Raw genomic sequence first — 20,126 nt, forward strand, 5'->3', positions numbered from 1 at the left:
AGAAGTTGTTTGTGATCTTTTGGAGCGGGGTCCTTTATTGGGTGAACTAACTTGATAGGAGAGGCACTTTCTTCCTTCAATGACAGGCAACAAAGGTTCAGTCGACCAGATCGGGGTTTAGATCAATAGTGATAAGGTATCGATCAAAATCTCGCCCTTCCACATTGTGGAAAATTGTGTTTGCTTTCCATATTGCACGTAGGGCTGAACAATACAAGCACGCAAAGTGTTGTTGGCTAAACGCAGCACCACTTTGCAGCTAAGTGTAAAATGCACTTACAAAAAGAAAAGAGGGGGGCACGAGCAGCCAGGCCGAAATATTAAATGGGGTAAAAATTCCCCTCGTCCTTCATTGCTAGGGCTATTAAAAGTCACCTCAGAGTTCTGTGATTAGCAAAAGCACTCGGCCTGCAGGCCTTGTACCCCTGCATGGTCAAGGAACTATAATGTTACTTACAATATCCATTGAATGTACAGATTACAAACAAACAACAAAAAGTCCTGTATTCAGACTTGCAACCCCAGCAACCCTGGGCCTGAGCTGAGGTCACATTATGTTTGCTTATCCAGCTCTCCAGTGTTAGAAATGACATCTCTCTCTGGATTTCATTCCTCACAGGCTCGGAATGCCAGCGCCTAGATTGTCACTTTACGTAATCAAGATAGCGAGCTGTGCGAGACATGGCCCGAACACTGGCGCAGAAGCGGCATCGAGGCACACCAGAGCTGGCTAAATATAGAAAGGGATTAGGAGCCATTGTTTTCAATCTTGCTAAAACTGGGTGACATGACTCCGGCAGTGGAATGCCCCCTGACCTTTCCGTTGTCACTCCTCGCCCGTGTACATAACTAAGAGGCAGAGAGGCGCTCTCTTTTCTTTGGGCGCTGTCCTGGGGCTGGTGACATGCACAAGGGCGCAGCACGTCTGCCCCTGCAATGTTTGCAAAGCAAAAGGCGTGCGTCCAGGCGCACAAGAAGAACGTGAAGGCGGGAGTAGCTCACAGTAACGAACAGAAGTCCTTCTTGGCGCTGTCTCAGTTTGTTCTTTCGGCCGCACAGCTGAGGTCCCCTCCAGTCCTCAGACACTCTAAGATCCCTTGCTATGAAGTGGAGATTCTCGATGCCCAAAGCCGGAAGCAGATCTGCGTGGTGGACAAGGTGAGAGACACATCCGCCGCACCTTGGGCAGGAGGGCACACAGTGCATTTAGTCGATTTCAGGATGTGACACACGCTGTCAGCACGCACAGAAAATAAATGCTACAGCTCAATACTAACCACTTATTGCTAGGAATAATAATGAAAAAACGATTAATCTTTAATAACATTTATCCAATTTCTGCAGCCAAAATCGAAAGTTAAAACACATCCAAATTAACTTAGTTTATGCTTTTTTGAATGATTTCGGCCTCAAACGAATGCGTACAGTATCATTCTTAATCGTCAAATTATAGCGTGCTGTAAATGCATAATAACATTTTAGTCTTTCTTGTACTCTCCTTGTTTTTATGTTCTGTAATGAGATTTTTTTTTTCTTTTCTGGTTTAATTTCCCCCTGGGCGTTTTTGTAAACCCAACATGTTTGTGAATACACTTTTAACAGTGCCCCTATATCTATATATATATATATTTTCAGTTGTCCCATTTTATATTTCACAGCAACTCTGTTAAAACAGACGCGTCTAACATACTATTGAGGTGAAAATAACTGTGGCCAAATTACATGTTATGTATTTCAACTATATTATAAGAGTGCGAAAATCTCATGTTATTACCACAGTGAAGTGGAATTGTTGTGAGAAAAATACTATTTAGTGCCTGATCCTTACTTTACACAGGGAAACAACACTGTAATACTCAGAGGCCTCTTCAGTGTGTTTTTACTTTACTGTACGCTTTCAAACCTTTGCATCCTGGTTTTGGTTAAACATCTTTTTTTTTTTTTTTTTTTTTACAATCAAATGCTCATGGCAAAATGGCAATGGATAAACCATGTATGCAGATGTACAGAGTGAAATAGGTAGTGGCAGGCGTGGTACATCATGACCCACGAGAGGCCCTTGTGCATACTGTATCTATGTTAATAAATAACAGGTAAACGTGTAATATGGTAAGAGGGGTTTCTGGTGACATAATATATCACGAGCGGAAGGTGGTAATAGATGGTAATTAAGCACTACGTTACTCGCCACTAATTATGTATTTTTATATTGCATTTTTGTTTTTTGGTAGGTAGCTTGACATAGCGGTTTTCTTCAAAGTGTGCCAAACAATGGGCACTGACGGGAATTATAATGCTTAGTTTTTGGTTTACATTTAACAAATACATTGCTGATAAAATAAAAGCCAATGGTGAGGGTCAATGGTTTTATTTAATTCTGTGGTTTCTGCATTTACCACATAACTATAGATTTACCACATTTGCCACCTATTTTTCATAATTTGCAGATGTAACAAAAAGTGATGTTTGTAGCTCAAATGGATAAAGCTATTTCTGAACGGGAATGTGCTGCATAAATAAATAAAAATGCCACATAATTTAGATCATCTCTACCTATCTTGGTCCTTTGTGCAGCATAATCCTAGTAGCTGTGACAAGGGCAAAGCTCAGTAGAGTAGTTTGGGGGCAGTCATTATGATGATGACATTCTTATTTGGAAAGGAACGTAAAATAATTTCCATATTTTTTGTATTTTTTATGTTACTTTTAAAAAATGTTCTTTTATATTGCTGCATTTTGTGCACTACAACCCTCAACAATGGGAATAATAATAAATAGAATGACTCGGTTGTATACACAAGTTGCTGTTCCCGGTTAATAAGAATGGGATGTATGCATAGGCTTGGATCACGTACCATGGTAAACTGATTTTTAACAAAATAAGGAAGATGCTCACATAGTGATAAGAAAAATTGTATTATAACGGGTTCATGTGACTTTTGGGAGTTGATAGAACCTTTTTACTTGGGCATGGCCAGCTTTAGATAAAGGAACGTGGTTTCTGAGGATTTTTCATATCAAATAACAAATCAAGCCCTGAAGAAGTCTCTTGTGAAGAGACAAAACTCGATGGCTACTCAAAAATCAGATTGTAAGAAGATTTGCATAAAGGAGTTCTTTTTAAAACAAAGAATTTGTGGATGAACTTTGTGCACCCATGTCTTAACAAGATGTATATTACATGTCCATGGATGTAAAATTGTGTGTGCTGGTCACTCTTATACAAAAATAAAATAATATACTCTGTGTACTTTCACATATGGTTTACGCCATGTATTTTTTCATGTGTGTTTGTTTTACCCAAAAAGTATTTAACCAAAACAAAGTCGGAATAGGTTACATTTGTACAGTAAGTTAAAACAACATTGAAGAGACGTCACTAAACTGTAAATCAATTATTACATGCAATATGTGAGGACATAAAACATGTTTTTCTTGCGCCAATTGTGCTGAACTGTAGTAATAAACAAAAAGTTTACCTTTGCACTGTAGTAATAAATGTGTCAATGTGCGCTTATTTGTACTGTTGCTCTAAATACCGTTTTATTGGGCGACATTTATTTTCACTGCTATAACTAATTCATTTTGGTATTTTTATTGTGTTGCATTTTAACTTTATTATTGTTTTAGTACTGCATTAATACTATATTTATTGCCTCTAAGTGAAGCCTTTGTCATAGCTACCAGGGGCATCAGCACAAGTTTACTTAGTGATGTTAGTGGTTCACCCTGGCAAGGTTTGCGATTCATGCTTGTTAGAAATGGGATTTCTAGTTGGCTAGGGCAAGCGCCTAAGCCAGGCAGAAACTGCCACTCTAGTCAGGGCAAGGGAGTTACACACCAAAGATAACCCTTGCTCATCCCTTGGTAGCTTGGCAGAGCAGTTAGACTTATCCCAGAGGCAATTGTAAAGCATTTGTGCAACACACACACAGCAGCAACACACTAGGCACACCACAAAAGAAACTCCACACAAGGTTATATCAAAAATATCCTTTGTATTACTCATAAAACACATTAGAACGTAATCACATATATACACTGTGCCACCTGGCACTTAGGTATCACTTTATAGGGGCCTATATACATTACAGGGGCAATGGGCCACTGTCATTGGTATTAGAACTCACAGGTAGTGGAAATAAAACAACGAGTAACTACTGGCAAGAGGCACTTAGCATAAACACATTAGGCAGGAAAGATCATCAGTAATGCATCATTTCATAACCCCTTATGCGACTCTTAGGCATACACTGCACCAGAGTAAACACTTATAGCATACCCCTATTAGGGAAATCCCATGTCATCAAATAGGCCTACTACTATTACACAAATCACTTGGGCCACCAGGCACTTGTCATCAACATGCATGTAAACACACAATAATCACTGGAAACACGGTGCCACTAAGCAGGCGCCAAGGTCACACATGGAGGGCACTAATATATGGCTAGACATATTGCCCTTGTCCTTAAAACAGCACCGCTGTGCCTCTAGAAATGACCTGCGACACTGGCCATCAGTGCACAAACCACAGGGTCCCAAATCATGCAGCTAGTGAGGCATCCACAGTACCCTTTGTGAATGCGGGTCCCTGTTTTCAGGATGGGGCCGTGCTGGATCACCTGTACTCCAATTAGGGGCCACCAGTACAGTTTCCTGAAGCCAAGATGCCCCCACTATTTGGTACAGCTGCTCGTGACCCTGTGGTGCAGCTGCACAATGTCAGAACCGTGGAGCCTTTCACAACTGAGGCCCGGGTTTAAGGAAATACCTGGCTGCTCCTCCACTGACAAGCGAAGGGCCGCTGTGGTAGAACCCGGAGCGAATTTCTGTCGAGTCCGCTCCGCGCAGCCTCTCTCATCCCCTTGGGCTTGTGGGGCTCTCCTCTCACCTCTATCAACTTTTGCAGACACGCGGGGCTCTCCTCGTCATCACAGGAGTCCCTCCCACAAACAGGCTGTACCTCTGCCTGACTTCTGCGGGGCTCTCCTCGTTCTCCCAAGAGCCCCGCCCACAACCAGGCAGCTTCCGCCTGGATCCCTGTTTGCGGCGTGGCTCGATACTGCGATCCCAGCACTGGACTGGGGTCACAGGCGGTGAGCGGGCATATGTATTCTTCCCGGGCAGTCAGTGCCGGAGGCAGGATACCCCACAAGACCACATACACAGGCAGCCCTGACAATCCGCATGAGCTCTCTTCACGCCCTTCCACCCAGCAGCACCAAGGGAAAATAGGTAGTGCTCCATAAGCACTTTCCACTAGCAGTAAAAGCAATCACCTTGTGCTATGGTTTTTAAAGACGGGGGCACCAGCAAAGTGTCCCCCGGTAGGCCAGTACACCGGGGCTCTTCAGCAATGTAGCAGCTTCACTCCCACAAGTTAGGGAGCCCCAGGTGGCAGTTCCTGGCAGTCCAGCAGCCTGCCAGCCACATGTTCCAATTCAGAACAAAGTTCCACACACACATGGGGTCACAGCCCCAATATTTAGTTGGCAAAATGTCTTTGTTCTACCCCCCTGGCAAAGGGCTCTATGCCCAGTCCAAACCAGTTCTGGGGGTCACTTACACATTTCCTTACAGTGCACAAACACCTGCATTGTTATTGTAGGCTCTGGCCCCAGACACACTACATGGGGGTGGAGCCAGCATTGTGTAAGGCAGGCAGTGTCCTATTCAGGCCCAGGGGCTACTCCTCTCACTACGCCAAATGCAGATCGGACTATTGAGCCCAGTGCTGAATCACCCAGCCCTTTTGGAGCCACTGCACCTCCCCAGCCCCTGTCATTCAGAGCCAGACATGCAATACACAAGAGGCAGGCACAAAGACACATATCACACAGAAAGGCCCACTTCTAAAAGTGGCATTTCTAAAATAGTGGTAATAAATTTGCGAACACCATTCTGCAGCATTTACTACCACTATTCCAAACATACCAAACTTGACCACGCTACTCCTCTCATGTCAGGAATTACCACTGAAGCACATATCAGGGAATCCCCAATGCATTCCTATTAGAGGGCAGCCTCACAGTAGTGAGAAACTAAAATGGCGGTTTGTCGCTACCAGGACATGACACACAGTTAAGGCACATGTTCTACCTTTTACCTGCAGTGCACCCTGCCCACAGGGCTATCTAGGGCCTACCTTAGGGGTAACTGATATGTAGTAAAAGGGGGGTCACAGACGTGGCAACCACTTTACGTGCCATGTCACAGCAGCAGTAAACTGCGCACGCAGGCCCTGCATTGGCAGAGTCCTGAGACAGGTTTGAAAGACTACTTTGGTGGGTGGGCCAATCAGCGCTGCAAGCCTACAGTAGCATTTAATTTACTGGCCCCGGGTATATGAGATACCGCTTTACAGGGGTCTGATAGGTAAATTAAATACGCCAAACAGGTGTAGACCAATCTTACCACATTTACCATAGAGAGCACATGCACTTTACACTGGACAGCAGTGATAAAGTGCCCAGAGTCCTAAAAACCACCAACAGCAGGTCAGAAAAAATAACAGGAGGAAGGCAAAAAAAGGGCCAAGTCCAACAATGCTTGAGGTGGGTACTTACCTCCCTCAACCTACCTCCTTGCCTCTCTTGAAAAGGTAAGTCATAGAGGTCTCAGGAACTTAATTAGCGTGAAAGGGACCAGGGTGAAGCCTGTCTATATATATTAAATCGAGAGGAGGGGACGATGGGTCATTTGATTTAACTAAGAATAGTGCACAGTGAGGCTAAAAGGATGTGCTGAACGAGTGGAAGGGGTTGCCCTTGGAAATATTTTAACCATTGGTCAGGGATTGTTTAGAAGACATCTACACCCACTCGCTAGTAATCTCTGCAAATATGGCACCTCACCCCCGGCTCATCAGACCACATCTGGACCTGTGGTTAGAACAAAAGAGAACTGGGTCTGCTATCTGTGACCTATATGAAGACTTAAAGGGCTGCACCTGCTCCCACTTGTTCCGGAACTAAGAAGTGGACTCTAGGGGTGGTTGGATAACCCTCTGTGTTGCTACAGGGCCAACAAAAGCAGCAGGAGGCCCTTTTCCAGGAGTGACCAGCTGCCCAGTTGTTACTGGACCAGGAGTGGATTCTGATGGTGGCGTCTGCTTGAGTGAATCCTGATCCCTGCGCACGTTCCTTCAGGCCCCAGGAGCGTTACAAGTCGCCAACTCGAGCTTCTACTAAAAGTTGAAAAAAGTAGGACTTAAAAAAAAGATCACAAATCTCTAAAGTTCTGCAGAACCTCCAGGAATGGTATATGACTTCACTATGACCTTCCCAGCTTACCGCCCATCCCACTGGAAGATTCCGTGCTTCAAAAAAGAGATGAGTACGAAGGTATAAATCTTGACCAGTCAAAAGAACTTCTTATGAGAGAACTTCAATAGGCCAAACATTTACATTTTCTTGCTTAGAGCTTTTCCCGCCCAAACCAAAGGCTTCAGCTGAACCTTGGCATATGGGCATCTGACTTTGAGTGGATCTCATGAGATACATTCTTTAACCTTGCCCTGCTGCAGGATTTTGACAGCCAAAATGTGGGCTAACTCATAAGGTAAAAACTTTGACCAGGATGGCCTACTGTTTGTGTCTGATCCTTGCTCCATTGCGGTCCACCTAAAATCTTGACTAGCTCCTGGTCAGATACAAACAATGAAGTTTGATTTGTGCTTTACTTTTTCTTAGAGCTTTGTGCCATAAAATGTAAAAAATGTATATCTCGGCTGAACTTAACTGGATTTTAATTGTATTTGTTTATTTTTTCTTATGACTAATAATTTGATTTTTAGAAATTGGTTTTGGAATTTGTATTATTGTTTTCAGTTTAATTGTTTTGCTACTACTAAATACTTTGCACTGTTGCCTTTTATTTAAACCTTTCTGCTAAGTGCCATAGTTTCCAGAGGTTGAGCCCCAGTTCATTGTAGGAAATGCGTGTTGGACCTGACAAGAGTTTGAACTGTTATTAGGGAAGAACTCACATCTTTCCTAACTAATAACAGATTTTCCCACAGGGTGCATGTATTTGATAAACAAGCAGGATATCAGGAGAGGATCTCTTAATAGCTGATGCTTGATGCTACAGCATCCAATGATCTGGATTACTTATTTCATTTGGCTCTCCTTTTTTTGGACTTTACAAACCTTTTTTTTTAACCTCTTGATAGTTCAGCTGAAGGAGGCTTCACAGCACTAGTGTGACTGAGCTTTTCTCTCATTCTCAGACAGGATCAGGAGGCTGAGACCAAGCAGTGATCAGTGGCCTTGGGGTTGGATAAAGGGAGATATCTGGGTTGTAAGGGAAAATCAGTTCTCAACTAGGATGAGTATTTCACAGAGTTACTCTGAAAAATGACATTGCGTGTTTTTCTGGGCTTTTATTTCTGCACAAAGAGATAGCTTAAGGCAACATTCTTACACTCCTTCATTATGAAAACAGGCAATGCTCTGGGGATAAAAATACACTCAAACATCTAGGAGTGCCTTTTACAATGTCTGGCTCCCCTGCTTTCTTGGTCGTTCAGGCTATCATACCACACAGTCCTCAAAGCACTGGGTAGGGCAAGACATTCAAATTAATTTTGTTAAAGCAGAAGGCAGAATAGCTCCCTAGTCTCAGTGGAGTTGTAGGATGAAATATTTCAGACAACAATATTGGTGACAAAAATATTTCCCAAAAAATTGAGGACACAAATATTGACTTTATATACTTTGTATATAAAGGCAAAAATATCGGCAAGAATATAAAAGGCCACACAATCATCATAAAATTGTTAATTAAGTATATCAAAATTTAAGTATTGTACATTATATCAACATTAAAATATATACTAACAGTAAAAATAATATTACATTAAAATATTTGCTTATGATATAAAAATACATGAAAATGTATTGTTAAGCATAAAATAAAAATGGATACTTTAAAATAATCACAAAAACAATAAACATATTATATAAAAAATGTATTCTAACATAAATATTAAGCACTGATAATAATTCATTACAATTACAAATACTAAACATTAAAAAATGGCCAAACTATACAGTAACAGAATTAAGAAATAATTAATGAAAAATGACTACAAAAATAAATGATTAACTCAAAATTTAAATGTAAACTGTTTTAATATTAAAACATAGATAGATAGATAGATAGATAGATGGATAGATAGATAGATAGATAGATAGATAGATAGATAGATAGATAGATAGATAGATAGATAGATAGATAGATAGATAGATAGATAGATAGATAGATGGAAAGATATTAGCCAGTGGCCATAGCCACTGGGTAGTTATAGTTTGGTCAGCTGTGCCTGTTCCAATGGAAAAGCGATTCTTGTGTTGCTAATAACTTTTGCTCCGTTTGGCAAATCTCCACAAAATGTTCCAAAACAGTGATACCTTTTGTTGAGTTTATGCAGGGAAACTCTCGGGGTGATCCGTCAAGCATGGGCTGAGAAAAAAGGGGGTCACAAAATGTAAAATCCCCATGCAGTTTGCATAAACTTCTATAGGAAGGGCTACAGCAAAAACTGCTGAACGAAATTACACCAAATTTGGCAGAAAGCTGCATCTTGGTCCACAGATTCTGCTTGTTATGATTAGGTGTAAATCCGTTCTGTAATTTTTGTGACATTAAAGTTAAGAAAAATATAGATATCTTAATGGTTAAGTCCGCAAGAGGTGCTAGAGACTCCTGAGAGGGTGTCAATTTAAAGATGGAGCATTCTGATTGGCCAAGGGAGCTTTTTTCCCCTTGGGCCAATTTGCTCCCATTGGAGTCAGACCGTGGGAGCGAGCGCTCTGATTGGCGGTCAGCAACCGCAGAAAACTGTTGCTGGCAGCCATTTAAGACTCAGGGACTTAGTCCCATGTCCTGAAGTGTTAAATAAAAAATGGTAAACAGACATATTATCGAAAAAAATATATAGAATGGACATAATATCGAGTAAAAAATATAGAATGGATATAATATTGAATGGACAGAATATAGTTGTTAAAAATATCAAATAGAAGGTAAGTAATATTGATTTTTAAAATATAGAAAGTCAAAATATCGATGTAAGTAATATCGATTTTTAAAATATAGAAAGTTAAAATATCGATTTTTAAAATATAGAAAGACAAAATATGGAAGTATATAATATAGATATTAAAATATATCGGAATTTTAATAATATAAAATTTTTTAAAGTTTTTTTATGTTATTAAATTTTTGCGTAATCGTATTCTGTAGCGGGTTGTGGGTTTATAGGGGAATAGGGTGGGAAGTAATTTAATTGTAATTAATTATAAATGATAATTTATTTATTGGTATTTATTTAAAATTAATTGTTAATTATTTTTTAATTGGTAATAAATTAATTTTTAATTGGTAATTAATTTTTAATTGGTAATGTATTTTTAATAATTTATTAATTGATAATTAGGTTAAGTTAATTAATTTATTTTCCGTAGCGGGTTGTGGGTAGTGGAATAGGGTGGGAAGTAATTTAATTGTAAATAATTAAGTATGTTAAGTTTTTTAATTGGTATTTATTTTGAATTAATTATAAATTTTTTATTATTTGGTAATTTATTAGTTTTTAATTGGTAATTAATTTTTATTAATTGATTAATTGATAATTATGTTAATGTAATTAATTTATTTTTTGTAGCGGGTTGTGGGTTTATAGGGAAATAGGGTGGGAAGTAATTTAATTGTAATTAATTAAATATGTTAATTAAGTTATTGGTATTGAGTTTGAATTGTTAAATAATTATTAATTAATACATTTTTAATTTGTAATTTTATTTTATTAATAGATTATTTGATAATTAAGTTAATTTTATTAATTTATTTTGTGTAGTGGGTTGTGGGTTTTTAGGGGAATAGGGGGGGAGTAATTTAATTGTAATTAAGTAAATCATTTTTATGTATTATTTGTTATTTATTTTTAATGTATTAAATAATAGGTAATTAATTTGTATTAATAGGTAATTAATTTTAATTATTAATATTAATTTGTAATTGATTAATTATTATATAATAATAAATTGGTATTTGTTTAATTAATATTTTCTTGGTATTGATATTTAATACATTTTAATTATTATATTTAAACTTTACTTTCCCTACTGTTGCACTCTTTGGAGTGGGAATAGTAATTTTTACCCCTGCGCTATCCAACGCTTTGCCTACTGTAGCATTCACTGGAGTGGGAATAGTAATTTTTAACCCCTCCGCTATCCAACGCTTTCCCTACTGTTGCACTCACTGGAGTGGGAATAGTAATTTTTACCCCTAATCTATCCAACGCTTTCCCTACTGTTACACTCTCTGGAGTGGGAATAGTAATTTTTACCCCTACGCTATCCAACCTTTCCCTACTGTTGCACTCTCTGGATTGGGAATAGTAATTTTTACCCCTACGCTATCCAACGCTTTCCCTAATGTTGCACTCTCTGGATTGGGAATAGTAATTTTTATCCCTACGCTATCCAAAGCTTTCCCTACTGTTGCACTCACTGGAGTGGGAATAGTAATTTTTACCCCCCGCTATCCTAGCTTTCTCTACTGTTGCACTCACTGGAGTGGGAATAGTAATTTTTACCCCTACGCTATCCAACGCTTTCCCTACTGTTGCACTCTCTGGAGTGGGAATAGTAATTTGTACCCTCCTGTTATCCAACGCTTTCCCTACTGTTGCACTCTCTGGAGTGGGAATAGTCATTTTTCCCCCTACGCTATCCAACGCTTTCCCTACTGTTGCACTCATTGGAGTGGGAATAGTAATTTTTACCCCTACGCTATCCAACGCTTTCCCTACTGTTGCACTCTCTGGAGTAGGAATAGTAATTTTTACTCTCCCGCTATCCAACACTTTCCCTACTGTTGCACTCTCTGGAGTGGGAATAGTCATTTTTACCCCTACGCTATCCAACGCTTTCTTTACTGTTGCACTCTCTGGATTGGGAATAGTAATTTTTACCCTCCCGCTATCCAACGCTTTCTCTACTGTTGCACTCTCTGGAGTGAGAATAGTAATTTTTACCCCTCGCTATCTAACGCTTCCCCTACTGTTGCACTCACTGGAGTGGGAATAGTAATTTTACCCCTACGCTATCCAACGCTTTCCCTACTGTTGCACTCTCTGGAGTGGGAATAGTAATTTTTACCCTTACGCTATCCAACGTTTTCTCTACTGTTGCACTCACTGGAGTGGTAATAGTAAATGTTATCCTCCCGCTATCCTATGGTAAAAATATTGTATATTTTTTATTAATATTACGTTCATATATATATATATATATATATATATGTTTGAAATCAACAGGGTGTACATAGGATAATGTATGATTTCATTGTATTCGCTATTTTAGCAGCAATCTTGGGATTTTCTTTATCCTGTTTTTATGCAAGGTTAATATTTATCTTGTATATATACACTATGAAAACTTTTTATAAAAACAACATTTGTTTCTTTTAATAGAATGTATAAGACTTGTACCGCGCATTTTACAACTTCTATGTCTATGATGACATCCACGCGTCAGTAGTGTGCACTATCACTTTAAATTGATTGACATCACTCCATAGCGTGTCATGTGATCGGCCAAGGGGGCCCGAAACGCGTCATGGCGGAGGTGCGGGGGAATGGCACAATAAACTAATTGCACCTTGAAGATTTGGGTCCGCTGTCGTCTTTTCTACAAGCTGTCGACTTTTGCTACATATATATATGTATTAAAAAATTAAGATGTATGTTTATTTTTGTGTAACTTAAATTATTTATGTATTAATTTTAAGGTAATATAAGTATTTTAAATGTTTAAGTTATTTATATTTATTATTTTAATAATTTATAATTATTTTAAAGCATTTAAAAAAAATTGATATTTTGACTAACTATATTTTTAACAACGATATTTTTGATTCGATATTTTTGTACTTACCTATTTGGAGACGAGGATTCGATATTTTTGCATTCTACATTTTTTACTCGATATTGGGGTAATTCTATATTTGTGACATCGATATTGTTTCAGTCATCCATAAAAAATACATAAGGCGACAGGGTAGGGACCCAGGGGGACCCCCATACCGGGGCCAAAACAAATGGGGTCCCGGGACCTTTTAAAGGCTCAGGAGAAGGGATACATGGCCCCAATCCCCTTTAGAAAAAAAGAATGGCCCTAGGGCATAGGGTCCCTGGAGACTAATAAGGCTTGGGAGGGACTCATGACCCCCCTCCCCTTTAATAAGAAGTAAAAAGGCCCTTGGGATCGGGTCCCCAGGGTAACTAATTATGTTGAAGGCGAGTCCTGCAGGATTGAGGCAAAACATTTTCTGTGAGTGGCTGCATGAGTACCTGAGTGGGTTCTGCAAATGTTCTGCTCATTTTCTGTAGGTGTGGGTGGAGCTCATGGAATTTCACTCTGTGGAATTCCGGAGAGTTCCATGAGTGGGAGGTGTATTGCTCAGTCAAACCTAATGAAGTCCACTTGGCTGCTGAGGGTTTTTGGGTGCCAAGAACCCCTATTATTACCACTAGTAAGTCCCCCGCCTCCTTTTTCAACCACTCTGCAAATGTGCCTCCTGTTGCACTACTGGTTTGGGATGGTATCCCCTTGGATGCTGAGGGTCGTTGGGGTCCAAGCACCCCAATTGTTGCCATCAGTTAGTTCCACACAGCGGAATTGCTGAGACCTCATAGGAGGTCCCGCCCCCACAGCCAAGTCCCCCAAAGTGAGATTGGTGAGTGCACGTCAGAGGCCCTGCCCCCTTTCTCAACCACTCTGCAAAGGCACCCTGTGGTGCACTACTGGTTGGGGGATGCACTCCCCTGGGCTGCTGAGGGTTGTTGGGGGCCAAGAACCCCTATTACTGCCTCAAGTAAGTCCCATACAGTGGGATTGCTGGGACCTTGTTTGAGGTCCCGCCCCTTTCAGAATCACTCCGCAAATGCGCCTCCTGGCAAAATACTGGTTGGGTGAAGAACTCCCTTTAGATGCTGAGGGTCATTGTTTGGCCAAGAATCCCTATTGTTGCCAAAAGTAAGTCCCCCACAGCATGAATGCTGAGACCTCGGCGGGGCCCCGCCCCCTTTCTCCCTTTTTCAACCACTCTGCAAAGGGGCCTCAAGGAGCACTACTGGTTGGGGGATGAAGTTTCCTTGGCTGCTGAGGGTAATTGGGGGCCAAGAACCCCTATTGCTGCCACACCAAGCCCCCCACATTGTGATTTCTGAGTCCTCGTCAGAGGCCCTTCCCCCTTTCTCAACCACTCTGCACATGCACCTCGTGGCACACTACTGGTTGGGAGATTAACTCCTCTGTGCTGCTGAGGGTTGTTGGGGGCCAAGAACCCCTATTGTTGCCACACCAAGTCCCCCACATTGTGATTTCTGAGTCCTCGTCAGAGGCCCTTCCCCCTTTCTCAACCACTCTGCACATGCACCTCGTGGCACACTACTGGTTGGGAGATTAACTCCTCTGTGCTGCTGAGGGTTGTTGGGGGCCAAGAACCCCTATTGTTGCCACTAGTAAGCCTCCCACAATGTGATTGCTGAGACATCATTGGAGGCCCTGCCCCTTTTTCAACCACTCTGCAAACTTGCCTCCTGGTGCACTACTGTTTGGGGTATGAAGTCTCCATGGCTGTTGAGGGTCAATAGGGAAACTAAGAACCCCTATTGTTGCCACAAATAATTCCCCCACAGCAGGATTGCTGAGACCTCATTAGAGGCCCATCCCCCTTTCTGACCACTTTGCAAAGGAGCCTCCTGGTGCACTACTGGTTGGGGGATGAAGTCCCCTTGGCTGCTGAGGGTTGTTGGGGGACAAGTACCCTTATTGTTGCTATGAGTAGGTACCCCACGGCTGGATTGCTGAGACCTCGTCATAGGCTTTGCCCCTTTTCCCAACCATTCTGCAAATGCATCTCCTGGTACACTGCTGGTTGGAGGATGAACTTCTCTTGGCTGCTGAGGGTCATTGGGGGCCATGAACCCCTATTGTTGTCACAAGTAAGTCCCCCACAGCTGGGTTTTTAAGGCCCCTTCAGAGGCCAACCCTCTTTCTCAATCACTCTGCAAACACCCCTCCTGGCACACTACTGGTTGGGGAGGAAGTCCCCTTGGCTGCTGAGGGTCATTGAGGGCTAAAAGCCCCTATTGTTGCCACAAGTAAGTACCCCTCAGCTGGATTGCTGAGACCTCGTCAGAGGCCATGCACCCTTCCTCAACCACTCTGCAAACATGCCTCCTGCACACTTCTGGTTGGGGGATGAAGTCTAGGGGTGAGCATGCCTGTAAACGCTGCTCCGCCAGAGTTTTGCAGAATTTTTGCTAAACTCCGCACTTCAATCAGAGCGCAGAGTAGCAAAACTCTGAAAACTCCGCAGTCGGAGCGGAGATTACCGCCCAACCCTAGTTTTCTGCCTTTTTCTGCTGTCTTCTGAACTTTATTTAGCCTCTTTCTGATTGTTGCTGACCTTTATTTTTCCTCTTTCTGCTCATTCATGAACTGTATTTCGCCTCATTCTGCTAATTTCTGACATTATTTGGCTCTTTCTGCTAATTTCTGTCCTTTATCTTGCCTCTTTCTGTTTGTTTCTGTCCTTTATTTGTACTCTTTCAGCTAGTTTCTGACCTTTATTTTGCTTCTTTCGGCTCATTTCTGATCTCTAATTTGCCTCTGTCTGCTTCTGTCTGACCTTTTCTCTGCCTCTTGCTGCTCGTTTCTGATCCCTATTCTGCCTCTTTCTACTCCTTGCTGACCTTTATTCTGCCTCTTTCTGCTTGTTTCTCACCTTTTTCTGCCTCTTTCTGCTAGTTTCTCACCTTCATATAGCTCTTTCTGCTCATTTCTCACCTTTATTCTGCCTCTTTCTGACCTTTATTCTGCCAATTTCTGCTTGTTTTTCATCTTTATCTTGCCTGTTTCTGCTTGTTGCAGACCATTATTCCACCTCTTTCTGCTCATTTCTGACCTTTATTTTGCCTCTTTCTCCTCTTTTCCTCCTGGGACCGTGGGGGAAGCCTCCAGGCCCCCTCAGTTCTACCTGGCTCCCCACTTCCTGTCGGAGCAAGCATTGCTCTCATAAACAAGGAACTGCTAAACATGCAGCCCCCTTTCTGTCACAGCAATCCAGTCGCCTGTTTCCCTGCCCGCTTGACAGTGGGCAGAGAAACAGACGGAACCTCCGCTTCCAGCAAGCAAGACCATTTATCAGCTCTCGCTTGCTGGAAGCAGATTGTTTGCTCTTACTTGGCGGGTGCTGGTCGGCGGGGCTCTTGGGGTTCCATGCAGCCCGTCAATCTTTCTATAGTCCCGGGGAGGTGGTGGTGCGTGGGGCTTATAGAGCCCATTAAGGGGGGGCCCAGTGTGCCCCCCCCTCCTTTTTATGAATAAAGCCCCGGGTAGGTGGTGGTCCCCAGGGCTCTATGAGCATTAGGAGTGGGGCCTTGTGCACCCCCTCCTCTTTTAAAAAATGCCCCCATGACCTGCCCCCGGGGGCAATCTTCAAAACAAGCGTGGGAGCCCACACTTGTATTTTAACAACATTTTTGCTCTGGATTCCCATCCCAGCTCCGTTGTCTTTTTATGGCAAAGCCTATGAAAAAGTGATTTTTGGGCCTGTCGGGTTCATAGGGGAGCTACACCACCATATCTAGGGGGGTCATGGTATTTCTACTCTGCCCCTTTTTCTTTATTTAAATGGTTTTTGTGGGACTAGTTCCAGGATGACTGCCAACACTTCCTGGTTGAAGGGTTGGCAGCCAATCAGATCTCACCCTGAGATCTGGATTTAGGCTCTGCCCAGATATCCTAATTTGCTTTCCCTTAAATTTCTCATCAACTACTGAACATATTTACACCAGATAGCTGAACGCATGATCTGCTAACCAAAATCTACCTTCCTGTCAAAGTTGGTGTAATTCCGTCCAGCGGTTTGGGCTGTAGTCATGTTCCAAGCTCCTATGCGAATTAACATAGGAAATCATATTTTTTATCCCCTTTTTTCTCAGCCTTCACTTGACTTGATTTTGTACCCTTTATAATTCATAAATTTGGATTGATATAAAATTCATTCTTTGAATACATATACCCGTGTGATAAATCTTTCTTTGATGATTTGTTCATATGTTAATAACCTGAATTGCTTTTGAAAAAATTTAATTGCAAGCTACTTTGATAGAGTTTGACAACATTTAATGCAGTAATTAATGTAAATTAATGGTTTAGTAAATCCCTTGTAGGCTCATTTACCTGCTAATATTTGATTGCCCAAGCCGTCAAGGGTTGATTGGGTTTCCCATTTACATTTAAAAAGGTTTTTGGAGGTGTCAGATTTTTTTCCCCACTTCAGTGTCGGCAACAGTGTTCTGCATTTTAAAAAGTTCAGATTTAATTTCCCCTATTCTAAATTAGTACAAAATAACATATGAAATTATGCATGAAAACAATTTCAAAGAATGATATGAATTAATATAAAAACATTTTTTTAAATGCTTCCCTATTTTGCTAAAATTTTAACATCCCCAAAAATAAATAGAAATAATAACAGAAAAAAATAGAAATTTGATATTTTTTAAAAATGATACAGCTATAAAATTATTATACAAAAAAATAAACATAACATGATTAATATCCAAATTGATCAAATCAAACAAAAACACAATTATCTAATTAACCAATCAACAAACAGAAAAAGATTACCATATTGTTAAATTACCTATTAAATATACAAAAAAGTATGTAATTTTTCACAAATTAACAAATTCAAACATAAAAAAATTATACATTTTTTAAAAACTTCCTTATTTTCTACTACAAACTCAACAACCTGCCAAAAAACAAAGACACACTAAAAACAATAAACATCAATAACATTATAATACTATGTTATATCACAGAAAACTAGAAAAACTCCAATAAATTAAATTGCACATAGGTCTACATTTAAAAAACATTCTAAAAGACTTAAAAACGATATTCTTTCCCACAATTTTTTTGACATCACAGTATTCTTGACATGATATTTGTGCTGCACAATATTTTTGAAACAGTATTTGGGGGAATTCCTCAGGGTGTGTTAAGGAGTTGTCAGGCCATACAGTCACACTGGCGCACATGACTCAAAGTACTTTCCTGTTAATGATTTAGGAATCAAGAAAATCTTCAGCATACAAAATTGGTATGAAGTGATTGGAAACTTAGTTAGAATTCTATAGTAAAATAATAAGGGCCCGATTCACGAAGGGGCTTACGTGCAGTAAAGTTACAAATGTGGACTCTCCTCGCTCGTGGTGGAGTCTCTGCACTGTGGGCAGAATCTTCGCACTGAGAACTGCGGTTCTCCCTCAATTCCACCCCGAGTGCAGAGACTCCCCTACAAATGCAGAGACACATGTACATTTACTACACGTACGTCCCTTCATGAATCCGGTCCAGAGTTTCTATTGGTGATGTTTCTCAGTCAAGGGTGCAAGAATTTGAAGCTTTTCCGGAACTGACCACATCCACTGTACTACATCATCTTCCTCGAACTATCAATAAAAAATCATTAAAAAGTACAAATATATATATGTATACATTACAAGCAACTTCCCCTGAATGCCGAGACTGAAGAAGTAATCGTTTGTTAGCAAGATGGCTGTTTTCCCCTCCCTTTTACACAGACGATTATGTTTGGACTGAAGTTACGAATCTTCATTTTCAGGCAGGATTTAGTCCTCGGAATTCTCTTTTGCGTCTAGCGCAAAACACTGGAGCAATTACATTGGACTTTTCTTCATGATTGTGTTGATTGTGTTGATTTTTCGCCTTGCATCACTTAAGCCCTAATGAAGTTCTCGCTGAGAGAACGAAATGCTTTGGCTGCGCTGAATGTGTTATTAACATATGTAAAATACTAATTTAAAATAAAGACGTTTCACACAACAAAATTGTCTTGAACTTCATTGCCTGGCGCACACCCACTTGCAGCTGTAGCTTTTCCGAAACTGACCACATCCATAGTACTACAAAATCATCTTCCTCGAACTATCAATTTAAAATCAATAAAAAGTTTAGAAAAAAATATATATATCACAAGCAACTTCCCTTGAAAGCTGAGACTGAAGAAGTCATTGTTTGTTAGCAAGATCGCCGTCTTCCCCTCCCTTTTCCTTCAGAGGGAATCATATTGGGCCTTATGTATGAACACATTTTCCCATAGACACAGACTGGGCAAAACACTTTGATACATCTGGCCCATTGTTATCAGGGAGAGGCCTTCCCACAGGTTTTGCAGCCAACAGGGCTCAAGTGGCCACAGTGGAATAAGGGAATCATCACTTGGCCAATATTTGAAAGTGAAATTTCCAGATCAGTCCATCAATTATATATTCTTCCATTCAATAAAAATGTGCATATGCAACATGTATTAGATCTGACAGTATTAAAGATGTATGCTATGTAATGACCTTAAAATACAATGTAGAAGAAAGAATGATGCAAAAAGTAGCAGCGCACAGACAGAACAAGCTCTTAAGGACAGAACTGCATCCTTGTTTTCGTTCATTTAAACATAGTACAAGGCTGGTATCGGATTAGACTCCGCTTGTCCACAGCAAAAAGGAGCACTTAGAATAATATCAACATCTTTCTGTACAGACTATTGAGCCTACCTTGTGTCATGCCACATAGGTAATATAGAAAATACAAAAGGCTGGCGCTTCGTACAAGGTCAAATAGATTCCCTTTTAGGATCCTTTATTCTTAGGCTTAAATGGACGGTAGAGTGTAACATTGTGTAACAAGTGTCTTTCGCTTTGGAGTACCCCTTTGTGGGTTATGTTGCAACGGTCAGAATGAGTCATGATTAAACAACCGCCTAAGGTTTCGCTTTAGAGTACAGCAATAAGCTTCCCTGGATATGATCTTTTGAGAATTGTTTTCCTTGACAATTGTTGTGGATGAGTGGCAAAGATGAACTCTGGAATGAAATGAAGGCTGACATGTGTACCTTTCAGAGCTGTGTTCTGTGTGTCCCATAAAACCTTGCCGGACTGGGTTCAAACACTCACTGCTGTTTTGACCCTGTCTTGACCAATACATCTTGCTTCTCAGTATGCCAGCTCTCTT

General features: G+C 40.7%; 1 protein-coding gene across 3 annotated transcripts in view; it reads left to right on the plus strand.

Moving 5' to 3' along the window:
* The first annotated feature begins 848 nt into the window (after positions 1-848).
* Positions 849-20,126, plus strand: part of TECRL (trans-2,3-enoyl-CoA reductase like) — a 769,360-nt gene continuing 750,082 nt past the window's right edge. Inside the window, exon 1 of one of the 3 annotated variants that reach the window (XM_078677590.1) lies at positions 849-1,158. In XM_078677590.1, coding sequence (XP_078533716.1) covers positions 937-1,158 — 222 coding nt within the window. In that variant the 5' untranslated portion in view covers positions 849-936. The remainder of the gene's footprint in view (positions 1,159-20,126) is intronic. The other 2 variants (XM_078677589.1, XM_078677588.1) reach the window with 2 other exon arrangements.

The sequence above is a fragment of the Lissotriton helveticus genome, chromosome 2_1, assembly GCF_964261635.1.
Source record: "Lissotriton helveticus chromosome 2_1, aLisHel1.1, whole genome shotgun sequence".
NCBI lineage: Eukaryota > Metazoa > Chordata > Amphibia > Caudata > Salamandridae > Lissotriton > Lissotriton helveticus.